Source organism: Erpetoichthys calabaricus, chromosome 12, assembly GCF_900747795.2.
Source record: "Erpetoichthys calabaricus chromosome 12, fErpCal1.3, whole genome shotgun sequence".
Taxonomy (NCBI): domain Eukaryota; kingdom Metazoa; phylum Chordata; class Cladistia; order Polypteriformes; family Polypteridae; genus Erpetoichthys; species Erpetoichthys calabaricus.
This window is the reverse complement of record NC_041405.2, coordinates 140,977,399-140,990,179: the sequence shown is the minus strand read 5'-3', so window position 1 is coordinate 140,990,179 and position 12,781 is coordinate 140,977,399. Positions and strand designations below refer to the sequence as shown.

The 12,781-nt window shown below is 42.7% G+C and overlaps 1 protein-coding gene across 5 annotated transcripts in view; it reads left to right on the top strand.

Moving 5' to 3' along the window:
* tle2a (TLE family member 2, transcriptional corepressor a) overlaps positions 1 to 12,781 on the top strand; it is a 125,646-nt gene that overhangs the window by 74,455 nt on the left and 38,410 nt on the right. For 3 of the 5 annotated variants that reach the window (XM_051935260.1, XM_051935259.1, XM_051935262.1), the window contains exons 7-11: positions 3,380 to 3,594; positions 4,072 to 4,126; positions 10,329 to 10,427; positions 10,513 to 10,557; positions 10,687 to 10,830. In XM_051935260.1, the coding sequence (XP_051791220.1) occupies positions 3,380 to 3,594; positions 4,072 to 4,126; positions 10,329 to 10,427; positions 10,513 to 10,557; positions 10,687 to 10,830 (558 nt within the window). Of the gene's footprint in view, positions 1 to 1,597; positions 1,936 to 3,379; positions 3,595 to 4,071; positions 4,127 to 10,328; positions 10,428 to 10,512; positions 10,558 to 10,686; positions 10,831 to 12,781 lie in introns of those variants that run through there. The other 2 variants (XM_051935263.1, XM_051935261.1) reach the window with 2 other exon arrangements.

Here is a 12,781-nt window from a genome sequence, read left to right as displayed (position 1 = left end):
CTGCTATCGTGGGCTGCATCAGGAATGGGCAGGAGGAGGAGTATAGGGACCTAATCAAGGACTTTGTTAAATGGTGTGACTCAAACCACCTATACCTGAACACCAGCAAAACCAAGGAGCTGGTGGTGGATTTTAGGAGGCCCAGACCCCGTGATCATCAGAGGTGACTATGTGCAGATGGTGTAGACCTATAAATACCTGGGAGTGCAGCTGGATGATAAATTAGACTGGACTGCCAATACTGATGCTCTGTGTAAGAAAGGACAGAGCCGGTTATACTTCCTTAGAAGGCTGGCATCCTTCAACATCTGCAATAAGATGCTGCAGATGTTCTATCAGACAGTTGTGGCGAGTGCCCTCTTCTATGCGGTGGTGTGCTGGGGAGCATTAAGAAGAAGGATGCCTCACACCTGGACAAACTGGTGAGGAAGGCAGGCTCTATTGTTGGCATGGAGCTGGACAGCTTAACATCTGTGGCAGAGCGACGGGCGCTCAGCAGGCTCCTATCAATTGTGGAGAATCCACTGCATCCACTAAATAGTGTCATCTCCAGACAGAAGAGCAGCTTCAGCGACAGACTGCTGTCAATGTCCTGCTCCACTAACAGACTGAGAAGATCGTTCCTCCCCCAAACTATGCGACTCTTCAATTCCGCCCGGGTCGGGTAAACGTTAACTTTATACCAAGTTATTGTCTGTTTTTACCTGCATTGTTATCAATCTTTAACTTAATATTGTTTATCGTATCAGTATGCTGCTGCTGGAGTATGTGAATTTCCCCTTGGGATTAATAAAATATCCTTCTTATCTATCTAAACCTAATAAATGGATGCCATCACAGTCAGAGGCCTGGTTAATCTAATTCAGGCTGGCATGATCCTGGAGTCTGTGCTGGTGGCATTAGGTGTGAGTCCATCACAAGTCCCGCTTACACACACACACCCACCCTCATTCACATTTATAAGGGAGCAGTTTAGAGTCGTCCATTAACCTAACTTGCATGTCTTTTGAAATGTGGAAGGACAAACACCTTGGGGTGTAAAAAGCTCCACAGTCACCATTTGTGTCGCACAGTTGGAAATAGAGCGGTAATTCATATGTATACTTGCATCTATTTAATTTCTTTTTTGACCGCAAGGATATTAGCATATATGGTTATACGCATTTGTTTGCTGGTTATAACTCAATAAAGTGTATTTAAATAAAGTCTTCATAATTATTTTATTTTATTCCAGAACACTGTAATAGCCTAATATAAGGCATGCAAAATTGAAAAAAGTAAACTCATGGGTCATTTATTCTCATTCCTTTACAAAATACAAAATGAACTGAACATAAACTAGTTCAAAATTGAAATGGTGAACACTGGCCGTGAATTTACTCATTTTAATCTGTGGGAACTGAACTTTGAGCTCATTCTTGTGAGGTGGGAACTTGCACAACACTGATCATTTCTCAGTTTGTCCAAAATGTTGTGTGCGTGTGGCTCCATGTTGGCATAAATATATGAAAGGTCCTATCATCAAGCTTTTTTTATATATCCCAATATTTTTTTTTTTTTTTTGACATTAAAAGTTACATTTTTGGGATTCGTTTTGATTGCGCCCAAGTTTTATAAATCTACCTTTTATATAATAACCCACTTTTATATAAATGACCAACAGCGTGACGACTTTTGTGAAGTGACTGCTGCCAGAAACCCTTCTCAAACTTACACCACAAAGCTTCGAATTCTAATTTTGGGAGATTTTGTTTTATTTCTGTTTTGACCTTAAAGTTAAATCGTGTTGGGGAAACGCACGGACCTCCAGACATAAAATAAAGGTGGTTCAGATAGTGCAAACTGAACATTTCCACTTTGGCCATTACATTGTCTTGTTTTTAATATGAGAAAATACCATCACCCCACAGCAAGCGCCTCCCCGATGTAACCTTGGTAAGTAGTGGTCTTCAAGAAAACCTCAATGTAAGTGTTGTCGTCATTGCATTCTGTATTGTGGAGCATGTCTGGTATGTCAATGGCTGTAGTGTTAGCCAGTTCCTCAGTGGCTCTGCATTGAGGCTCACCTCTCATCGTCCTTCATCACTGAAACTCCTCCTGTGTTTGACTTGACGATCAGGAGATGTCGCACCATCCCGGTGTGAAGCACCGTACTTTTGTCTTCCTAATCGTCACTTTGGTGTGAGAACAGGAGCACAAATCAGTTTGCGCCGGTGTTTATCTGCCTTTGTTGTGCGTGTGTTTTGTTTCCCATACTTGATGCCCATCATCTTATTTCTATGAGTGGCCACAGCAATGCACTTTACGCTTGGCAGATGTCGCCACTTTTCTTTTCTGCTCTGTTGCCCTCTTGAGTAGTTTCCTGTATGAAAGACACCAATCCCTATAACCTTGCTACCCACATTTTTTCCATCACCAGCGTGTATCGCATCATAAGCCCTTGATTAAGATGGAGATGAAGGTTCTACCACCGGTGATTCATGAGTAATCGTGTGACAGACAAACACAACCCTTACCATTTTCTATATAGACTAGTTGTACTGATCATCTAAGAGGGGTTGAAATCTAAGCAGTCAACATAAACCTCAGTAGTTCACCATGTATTAGGAAGTATTTATTTTGTAATGCATGTAATAATAAAATGCATCGAATTTGTCAGTCCAACAGATGGTGCATCACAAACATTGGTAGTAAGAAAGTGCTTAATGTGCCTTCTGTTGGAATGACAAATGCAATGTATTTTATTACTGCAAATGCTTGTGATGTGACTTTTGTTGGAATGAAAGACACACAGCAACTGGACAGACACACTTATTCTTTAAGATGGAAGAGCACGGTTTTGAAATAAATTATAATGCTGTTCCCTTGAACCGTACAAATTCTAATTGATAGATTCTCCGATCCTCTGGATTTGTGTTTTCTTTACTATTTATTATTAAAGTCTAATAATAAGCACATAAACTCTAGGCGTGGTGGTGTGACTCTTCTTGACAGAAATCTTGCAAGGTGGCAGACCTCAGCCCGGCTGCTCATTAGTTTTGGACAAAGCTTACTTTTAGATGGGTGGGCTGGCAGAGAAAGTTCCATTTTTGGAGAGGATCTCCCTCACTTGCTTTCCATTGTGCCCTTCATGTTCTCCCTGCTTTTTTGGTGTAATGGTGTTTTTTGCATTCGTCATTCTGAACTCACCCTTCGGTATGTGCTACCTTCCACGCTGTCGGTCCTCAAGAGCCCCTGCCCTCTTCATGCTGGCGCAGGGTTTTATTTGCACTTCATTCACCTTCATTGCCCCCATTTTTGCTTTATGAGGAATTACAAGTCTCATATATGTCACCAGCATACATTGTCCTTCTCTTTCTTTCTTTGCCTTTGTTTGCAGCACCAGCTCCAAGCCCAGCACCTCTCCCAGCATGCACAGGGGCTGCCCATGACCCCTCATCCTTCCAGTCTGCAGCCCCCAAGTCTGGCAGCCCTAGGGGGTAGCTCAAGCTTGTTGGCGCTCTCGGGAGCCTTGGGGGCCCAAGCCCAGCTGGCTGCCAAAGACGAGCGGAGCCACTTGGATGTGGCGTCAGTGGCCGCCGACCATCACAGAGGTACTAGCTTCTTTATGTCATTTTATTTAATTTGTTTTCATTGCCCCCTACCCCACCATTAACCTAAGAATGGGAACTGCAGATTTTACATTATTAAATGCATTTGTTTTCAAATGGAAGGTTTAAGTAAGCTACTGTTAAAGGTGGAAATGCCCCTTTCCGCCTTTCCTATCCTCAACCCAGAACCGGGTGAAGGCCAACATGGCTAATGCATCTTCTTCAGACTGAACTTGTTTACCGGCCCTGATAATTTGGGCTCCTTTTACTGGTTTATTTGACTTTTATCCAACATGCTCCTGTTTTTGTGGAGCCCAGGTCAGTCAAGTGACTCTTCCAGAGTTGGAACTGAACCTGCAGTCTGCCCTGTGGCTTTCCAGATGCCTTCAGACCACCCGACTGATGAACTCAATTCTATTTGTCATCTCTCCGCTTACTTGGCTGACTAAAATAGCTATACTTCTTTCTTTGTTTGTTTTGGCTTTCTCCGGGGTGCCATGCGGCTTGCAATGGATTCAGACCGAGAGCCTGGGCCGGTGAGTATGTCTGCAGCAAAGCTGCTCCTCTTACAGAACTATGCGGGCAATCATTTGAGTGGGTGGGTTGCATGGACGGTGAAGGATATACAGAATGTGCTCCACTACTGTTCTGGGGCTTCAGCTGGTCACTGTAGAGGGAGGGGACTGGTCACCACTGCCAAAGTCATAGTCTGCTGAAATGAAGCTTTTCATTCATGAGCAAATCCTTCAACAGATTATCAATTTCATTTAATCCAGTTATATGGTCATGGAAGGCCAAAGCCTTTCCTGGCAGCACTGGGTATAAGACCAGGAGGAGTGGAGTCAACTATAAGCATCAAAGTCATCAAGGCAGAGTGGAGATTCTGAGATCTGCATGGTTGGCATTGATGTACAGCTCCTGGGCTCATCGCCCTCTATCTTAGGTTTGCTTATCTTCCTATTGTCCATTGTTATGTTATTCCTGATATTCCAATATTTTCCAACATCCCAAGGTTTATTGGTGACTCTGGACAGGGCAGAGTTTGTACCGTGTATGTATGTATGTATATGTGACTTCTTCGTCTTTATCTTCTTCTTCATTGGGTTGACACTCCTGATCAGCCTTCTCCAAACTGCTCAGTCCCACAACCCCATGCCAGATGAGCCCTTTTTCCTTCTGATCTTTTTACTTTATTCACCCACCTCTGCTTTGGCCTCTCTCACTTTCTCTTCCCCTGTTCTTCCAACCCCATCACTCCATACCACTTTAAACTCCTTCCCCGTACTTTCTTAGATAATCTCTGCCACTTCTGTTGTACCTCTGATTCTCATACTTCTTACTCTGTTCTTTTTTTTGTAACTCAATACATCCATCTCAACATTCTCATTTCTGTCACATCTAACTTCTTTTCCGCTGGAGCCTCATGTCTTGACTCCATTCATCATTGCTGGTTGTGCCCCAGTCGTAAACACCTTACCTTTAACCTTCTGCTCAATTCTTTGATCACACGATCCTCAAGATACCTTCTTCCAGTTGTTCCATCCACACTACACTCTCTGTGGATTATCTCTGCATCCAATTCTCCATCTTGGGCTGTGACTGATCCCTGATCCGAATTTCTCCACTCTTTTCAGTAGCCATCCCTTGTATGGACATGTGACTATACGGTTGAATCTCCTATACATACAGCAGGTATCAAATGTCTGCAGGTCCTTCTTGAAAGTTCTGTTTTGTTTGTAGCCACTGATTGGCAGTCGCCAAGTCTTTTGTGTACTTTAGATCAGTGGTTCTCAACCAGGGTGTCACAGGCCCCACTAAACTTCTAGGGGAGCCACAAGATTAACTAAACATAATTATAAAGTAACAGAAAAATATTAAAATCACTAAAAATCGAACTACAGGTGTCAAGCTTAAGTATTTGGAAAGCATCAATGTTCAAAACCTGTTGCATATGGCTCTAAATGACTGTTTTCCCAAAGACCCCCTTTATAGTACCTTTCATATGCAGACTGTATCCATATAAAGGGTGAACAGACTTACATTTACACCTGGCATTAAAATGCATCTCCAGTGCCCACATCATGTCTGAATAAAGATCTCATTGACACCCCAAATACTCCCAGCATCTCTGTGTTTACTGGTCACTCGTGTTTATCTGCTCAGCACATCACAGCTACTCACTCACCTGTAGTTTGAATGGGAACGGCCTGCTCACCATGACTCGACAAGAAAAAGTGAAAAGAAGATGCCACACCTCACAGGCATCAAGACGTTTAGTTCAACACCAAAGATGGGAGAGTGGCCTGAAGGAGATGGTGACTCAACTTCACACACTTTGTAAAGTCCATACCGGTGCCCATGCTGACCCACCTGACTGCTGCCACCTCATACCTGCCGCTTTCAGCTTCAACGCTGACTTGATCGTTATTTGTGGAGAGACAACACATTTGCATTCCCATTCATGTTGAATCCACAGGATAACCAAGTAGCTTCTGTAATTTAAGTTATGAAAAAATTTTCCCAAAAATCAAAAGTGACCTCAAGGGAACACATTTTTCTTCAATGGATGAAGTGAAGACAGAAACGGCAAGCCTGTTGAAGAGCGTTAAGCAAAAAGACTTCCAGCACTGCTTCAATCAATGGAAAGATACGTCTGGAGCGGTGTAGAGATCGGGACGGGGAGTATATCGAAGGTGACCATGTTTAGAATGCTGTAATTCATTAATACGCATATTTTTTTTTTTTACCAGTCCGGAGATTTTTGTATCTCATCTTATATATTTCTTAAAAATGTCCACCTAATTTATATTATGATTTAGCACTAGTAAAAAAAAAAAAGTTATTAAAACATACAAGCCTAATTAATGTATATATTTTTTTTGTTTTTAAAACATGGGCAGTGTAACCATCATCATCGCCTGATACCCCACCAGGGATGTAGGCTAGCACCAGTTGTAACCCGTTCTCTTCATATCCGCATCCACCTCCCCATGCCATGTGTTCCTTGGCCTCCCCCATTTTCGCTTGCCCTGAGGATTGCACCATAATGCCTGTCGAGTTATGTTGGTCGCTAGTTTGCAGAGAGAGTGCGGCCTCTCCATCTCCAGCACCTCTTCAGCAGTTGGTTAGTCCTCCTCTGCCAGAGGTCACTGTTACTGATTGTGTTGGGCCGGTAGCATCTTCCTAAGGCAGTAGTTTATGAAACCTTGCACTCTCTTGACTGTAGCTGCTGTGATTCTCCACAACAGCACCGCTTTAACAACAGAATTAGAGAGTCTTAACTTTAGTTTGGACTGAGAGTAGCTGTGATTTCCAGATGTTCTTTTAACTGCACAAATGCTGTTCTTGCTTTACCAGTTCTTGCTCTTACATCTGTATTAACACCTGTAAGTCCAAAACCTAGAAACTTTTGTCAAGTCTGCAGCAAATGATGGAGTGGATCCTCAGTGGCTAAGAATCTGCACTGGTATCTGGAAGGTTGCCAGTTCAAATCCCGTTACTGCCAGAAGAGATCCTACTCCATTGGGCCCTTGAGCAATTGCTTCAGGCTGCTGTACAATGGCTGACCATGTGCTCTGAACTCCAGAAGTAGATCACACACATAAAAAAAAAAAAAAAAAAAAAAGGTAAATATCATGTAAGGGGGGCTCTCCCATATTCTTGAGGTCCACTAGGGGACCTTGGAGGAATAAGGATTGAGAACCACTGCTTTGGAACATTATTGTGTTGAAAGCTTCAATTCATCTTTAACTTGAGTTTTCCTGGAAATCTTGTGCTAAAACATCAAACTTTTGAGCTCTTCATTCCCACCCACCCACCTTCACCAGAGCTGCTTGTCCCTGGTGAAACAGAAGTGACCCCCGAGTGTAATTCTCTCCCCCACCATACCTGACAGTGAGTGCTGTGTTCTTTGGATGATGAGCTCTACTGGCTTTCCACCAACCATATCTTATGGAATTAAGACCAACTTTGGTCTCCTGTGTCCATGAGACATCTCTTATGTAGTGTCGTTAAATGTGTCATCCTGAAATCAAATTGATGCAGGCTTAGATGGTCAGGTTTTTGTTTTTTTTTTTTTAATATATGAGAAGCTGCTTCTGTCTGACCATCCTGCCCCACAGGTCAGTCTCATGTTGCAAGCATTTCGTGTGGTGTTGCCATCATACATTCTGGCAGCTTCTTTAAGGGCGCCATTTCCTCATGGTAGCCACAGGGATGAACTTCCTCCTTGCCCAGACATTAATTTTGTGGATAGACGTTCTCATCTTTTTAACACCCAGGTGGTGCCATCTTTCCAGCACTTCTTAGTAATGCTCTTCACAGTGGTTGACAACGTATGCAATCCCTTTGAAATTCATTTTTAGCAGTCTTCTCATCTCTATCTTCAATAATATATCAATAATATAATATCAATAATAATAATAATAATAAGGTCCATGTGGACTGTGGTTTTGTGTACACTTTGCAACCAAGAGACCTCTGGGGGTAAACTCCTGTAGAAGTTAGTGATTTTTTTTTTTTTTTAAGGCCATTTAGAATTGCCTCCATTGGTGCTGAGTGACCCTTGGACATGATTTGTATTCTGATTGGTTAAATCTGAACACTTATGACTTACGCTGATGCAGCTAAGATGTTTAAAGTTGTGTTTCATTTCATCATTCAGGTTTTTCAAGGCAGATGCGCTTTTTCATTTAAATATTCTTGGGCAATGGACACTGGATATCTACTCTGTATATACACTGTGTGTGTGATTGGAATTCAGACCCCTGCACTTTATTGCCTTGTAGATTTCATTTCAAATGGATACATTTGCCACTTTTGCCCAACAATCAACACTCAATAATTGATAATGACAAAGTGACAACATGTTTGCTTAAAATCAAAAACTGAACTATTACCACCACTTTTCCCTAACTAGTTAGTAATTTCTGCCAAACATTAAGTTAGCTGCCCACAGTTATCCCAGCAGGATGCACACCTTCTTTGTTTTCATGAGCACTTTTGTTCTGTTGTCCCTTTTTGGGCCCGATATGACATTATGAAGCAAGGCGCCCCAGCTGATGGTGGTCCATTATGTGTATCTTTGACATTAGCATTTACTTCACCAGGGTGCTGTATGGCTTGACTCCTGTCCTGTGTGTGTGGGTGTGTGTGTGTGTGTGCACAAAGAGCCCCATGGCATTCCTATGTGGAAGAGTTTGGTTTGTTTGTGTATTTCTTTTTTTATTTTAGTACATCTGACACATACAGTTGCCCTCCATGTTTGGGACAAAGGCCCATTTTTTCCTTAATTTCCCCCCTCTGCTCCACTGTTTAAAGGTACAAATCGGACAGTTCAGACATTGTGATTGAAGTGAACATTGCAGACTTTCATTTAAGGGCATATGCAGACATTTTGGTCACACAACACTTTTTCTACGTGGTATACCCCCCCTCTCCATAATGTTTGTCAGGTCTATTGAAGCAGTTGCCATATTTAGTTCTTGGTCGCATATCCCTCGCATGCAGTGACTGAACTTTGTGATTCACGGACATCATCAGGTGCTGAGGGTCTTCTCTGGTGATGGTCTGCCAAGCCTCCAGTGCACCCATCTTGTTTTGTTTTGGGGGCTTGTCCCCTTAAGCTTTCTCTTCAGCATATGGATGGCCTGCTTAATTGAATTGAAATCGGGTGACTGGCTTGGCCATTCAAGAATTTTCCATTTGTTTAGCTTTGGGAAAACAAGTGTGTTGCCTTAGCAGTGTGTTTAAGTCATTATGTTGTTGTAGGATCAGGTTCATCATTGTCTCGTCTCTCCACATGACCTTTTCCCAGAATTCTGCAGGCTCTTTTAATCCTTTTTCACAAACAGTAATCTGACCCTCCTGCTTTTGTGGTTTTTATCTTGCAGTGTGGCCTCCTGTGTTTCTGTTCACGAAGTCTTCTCCTGATAGTTGTCTCTAACACACACACTTCTGCCCCCTGATGATTGTTTCTGATCTGCCAGACAGGCATTGGGGGCTTTTTCTTTATTATTGGGAGGATTCTTCTGTCGTCAGCAGTGGTGGTCTTCCTTGGCCTACCAGCCCCTTTGTGATTACTGAGTCCACCAGTGTGTTCTTTCTTCTTCATGATATTCCAGACAGTTGATTTTGGTCATCCTAAGGTTTTCCTGATGTATCTCATGGTTTTATCCTTGGTTTTCAGCCTCATTATGGCTTCTTTGACTTTCATTGACACAACTCTTGTCCTCATGTTGTCCTCAATGGCAACTACAGACCCCAAAGGGTAGAAGCGAGCCAAGGTATCTTATGAAGTAGTGTAATCACCTGAGGAATCAAACACCTGTGACGCCAAGTGTCCCAAACATTGTGTCCCCGAAAAGGGGGGACCGTATAGAAAAAGTGTTGTGTCTGAAATGTGTGCAAAGACCCTGAAATGAAAGTCTGCAATGTGCCCTTTAATCGCAATGTCTGAGTTTTGATTTGTAATTCTAAACTGTGGAGGGCGGAAATCTTGAAAAATTGTGTATTTGTCTCACACTTTGTGGAGAGCACTATAATAATAAAAATGAAATAAACTTTTTTTTAAAAAAAGTAATTACTAAGAATCAGACAATTCAGGACCAGACTGCTGTTTCTCGCAGTATTTGACCAGTGGACTGTTACTCCTCATCAGACCCCCCAATTCACACATCTTCGACGTTTGGGCGTCCATTAAACACTGACCTCTTTCTGTTCTCACCCCCAATCCACCAGAGCTCCTTATCGAATGGAGACAAAGGCAGGGCTCCGTCTGACTATCTGAGTAATGGCAAGAAGCGAAAGGTGGATGAGAAGGACTTCGCCACTGATTATGTGCGTATTGTGAATTTAAGACTCCGCACTATCTTCGAAGACTGGAAGTCGAGCTTTTAGTAATTTTCAGTATTTGTTCCTCTAGGGAAGCGATGCTGACAAAAGTGATGACAACCTTGTGGTTGATGAGGTGAGTTTGTTTTGTTTTTTTGTACACCACTTCTGAAAACACAGGAGGATATTCTGAGTTTTTATTCTACATATCTGTTCTATATCTCTCTTTTTTTTTTTTTTTTCTCCCACCCCCCAATCCTTGTAGGACCCATCATCTCCCCACAGTGTCCACTCTTGCTCATCACGAGAGAATGGCTTAGACAAGCTACACCAGAGAAAGGAGGTGCCCCAGGCCAGCCCTTCTTCAAGCAGTGCTGCTTCACCTTCTCGTACCAAGGAGTCATCTTCGGTGGGTCCCACTACTCCATGTGTGTTTTCTTTTAATAATTTGTGGCACATGATTGGGATGGCTTGGTTCTTTCTTTTCTTCTGCCATACCATTTTAGTATGACTGATTTCCTTGGTTCGTGTCTGTCCTCTTTGATAAAGATGAACTGTCCTGTTGTATGATATATCAGTGCATGCTCAGTGCGTGTGTACATATATTGTGACCACTAGGGGGCATAACACCACCCCAAACCCCAGACACAACTTCACCGACACAGTGACAGGTTCAAGTCATTTAATGTTCACAAACACATTTTACAGACTTCTCCACAAATTTTTCCAACACAAGTTAAACACAGTCGACCTTAATTCTGTTACACTCCTTCCACACTTCCTAAAAAGCATCATCCACCTCCTCCTCCCCCCAGTTCCTCCTGGAGGTGAGCCATCCCTACCTTTTTACGCCCAACCCAGGAGTACTTCCTGGGCTACCATATTGTACTGTGGAAACAGTTCTGGGTCTGGCGGAAGCCCCTCAAAGTCAGGACAATCCTCTTCTACAGCTCATCCCATGGCTGCACCCATGGCACCCAGCAGGGTTGCCCAATGGGTCTACAATTCCTAACATTCCCTGTGGTACTTTGTATGGGGTGTACTAGCTGAGGAGCGCTGCCACCTGGTATATCAGGGGACTGTATAATTATAGCATTCCCCCAACACCAGGTCCACTCTGTATAGAGACAGACAACCCCTCCATCCCTGCCAAAACCTCAGTTCAATGTCATTTCCTATTACAATGGAGATTATATAAATATAATTATATTGTGTGTGTGTATAAGAGGTTAAAGGTTAACCACATGCTGAAAAGGAAAGGTTAGAAACACAACATTTTATCTGCATAGCCTTCATCAGGTGTGCAACTGAGAAGGAAAAAGCAGATAACGTTACAGCATTAGGAGAAAAAATTTACAGTAGGTGAGGAAAAGGTGCCATTAGGGAATATAAAGGGAAAGATTAAGTCAAACATACAGACTTGGATAAATGTGTGACCCCAGGCTGACAATGCACTTAACAGCTTCAGATTTTCTTTGAAAAGTGTCTTTGAAGCCCTGTGAAAGAACACAAACGGAGATATCAGTGTGGCTGTGATCAAGAGATGTGAAGTGTTCTACAATAAGCTCCCTGAAATGGTCTGCTAGTAGTCTCCCTGGTTCACCCTTAAAGAAGGCTGGGCACTTCCTACAAGAAATTCAGACTGGCAAAAGGCCCGTTGTTTAATATTAAATTTACCAGAGGGACCAGCAGATACAAGGGTATTGTTGGTGATATACTTACAAGGGACACAGTGGCTCCTGCTAAAGCTCGGACTGCCTGGTGGGGAATGTGGCTCTGTTCTGTGACAAGAGTTGTGGATGAGATGCTTGTGTAGATTAGATGGTAGATAGAAGGAGATCAATGGAGGTTTAAGAAGACTGATCCTTTCACTGGAACCTATAAAATTGGGGACATTTTGTTTAATGACCTGTGGAAAAGAAAGGGTGTAAGGTTGGAATGGGAGAATCAGCAGGATGTGGGGTTCCTCTTACAGTGGATGTTATTAGATCTACTCCTGGTTTGAATGAGGGCCCTGTCCACAATATGAGAAGGGTGTCCTCTGTCAATTGAGGGCTTCATCACAAAAGTCATCCTCATTATTGCAGAGGCGGTGGAGTCTAATAAACTGTCAAAGAGGAGGAGAGTGTTTAGTACACCACTGACGGAAGGAGCTGTAGGAAGGTAACATGGCTGGTAAAAGACAGAGGTTTTAAGTCCCAGAAAGCTGATAGAAAGTCTGATATCCAAGAATGGTGGAGTTCTGATAGACATGTCAACTGTAAACCTGAGAGATGAATGAAAACTAATAAAACCATTAACAAATTCCTGCTGCTTGCTTCTGGAGTAAGATGCATTCACCAACATATAGTATTTTGTAC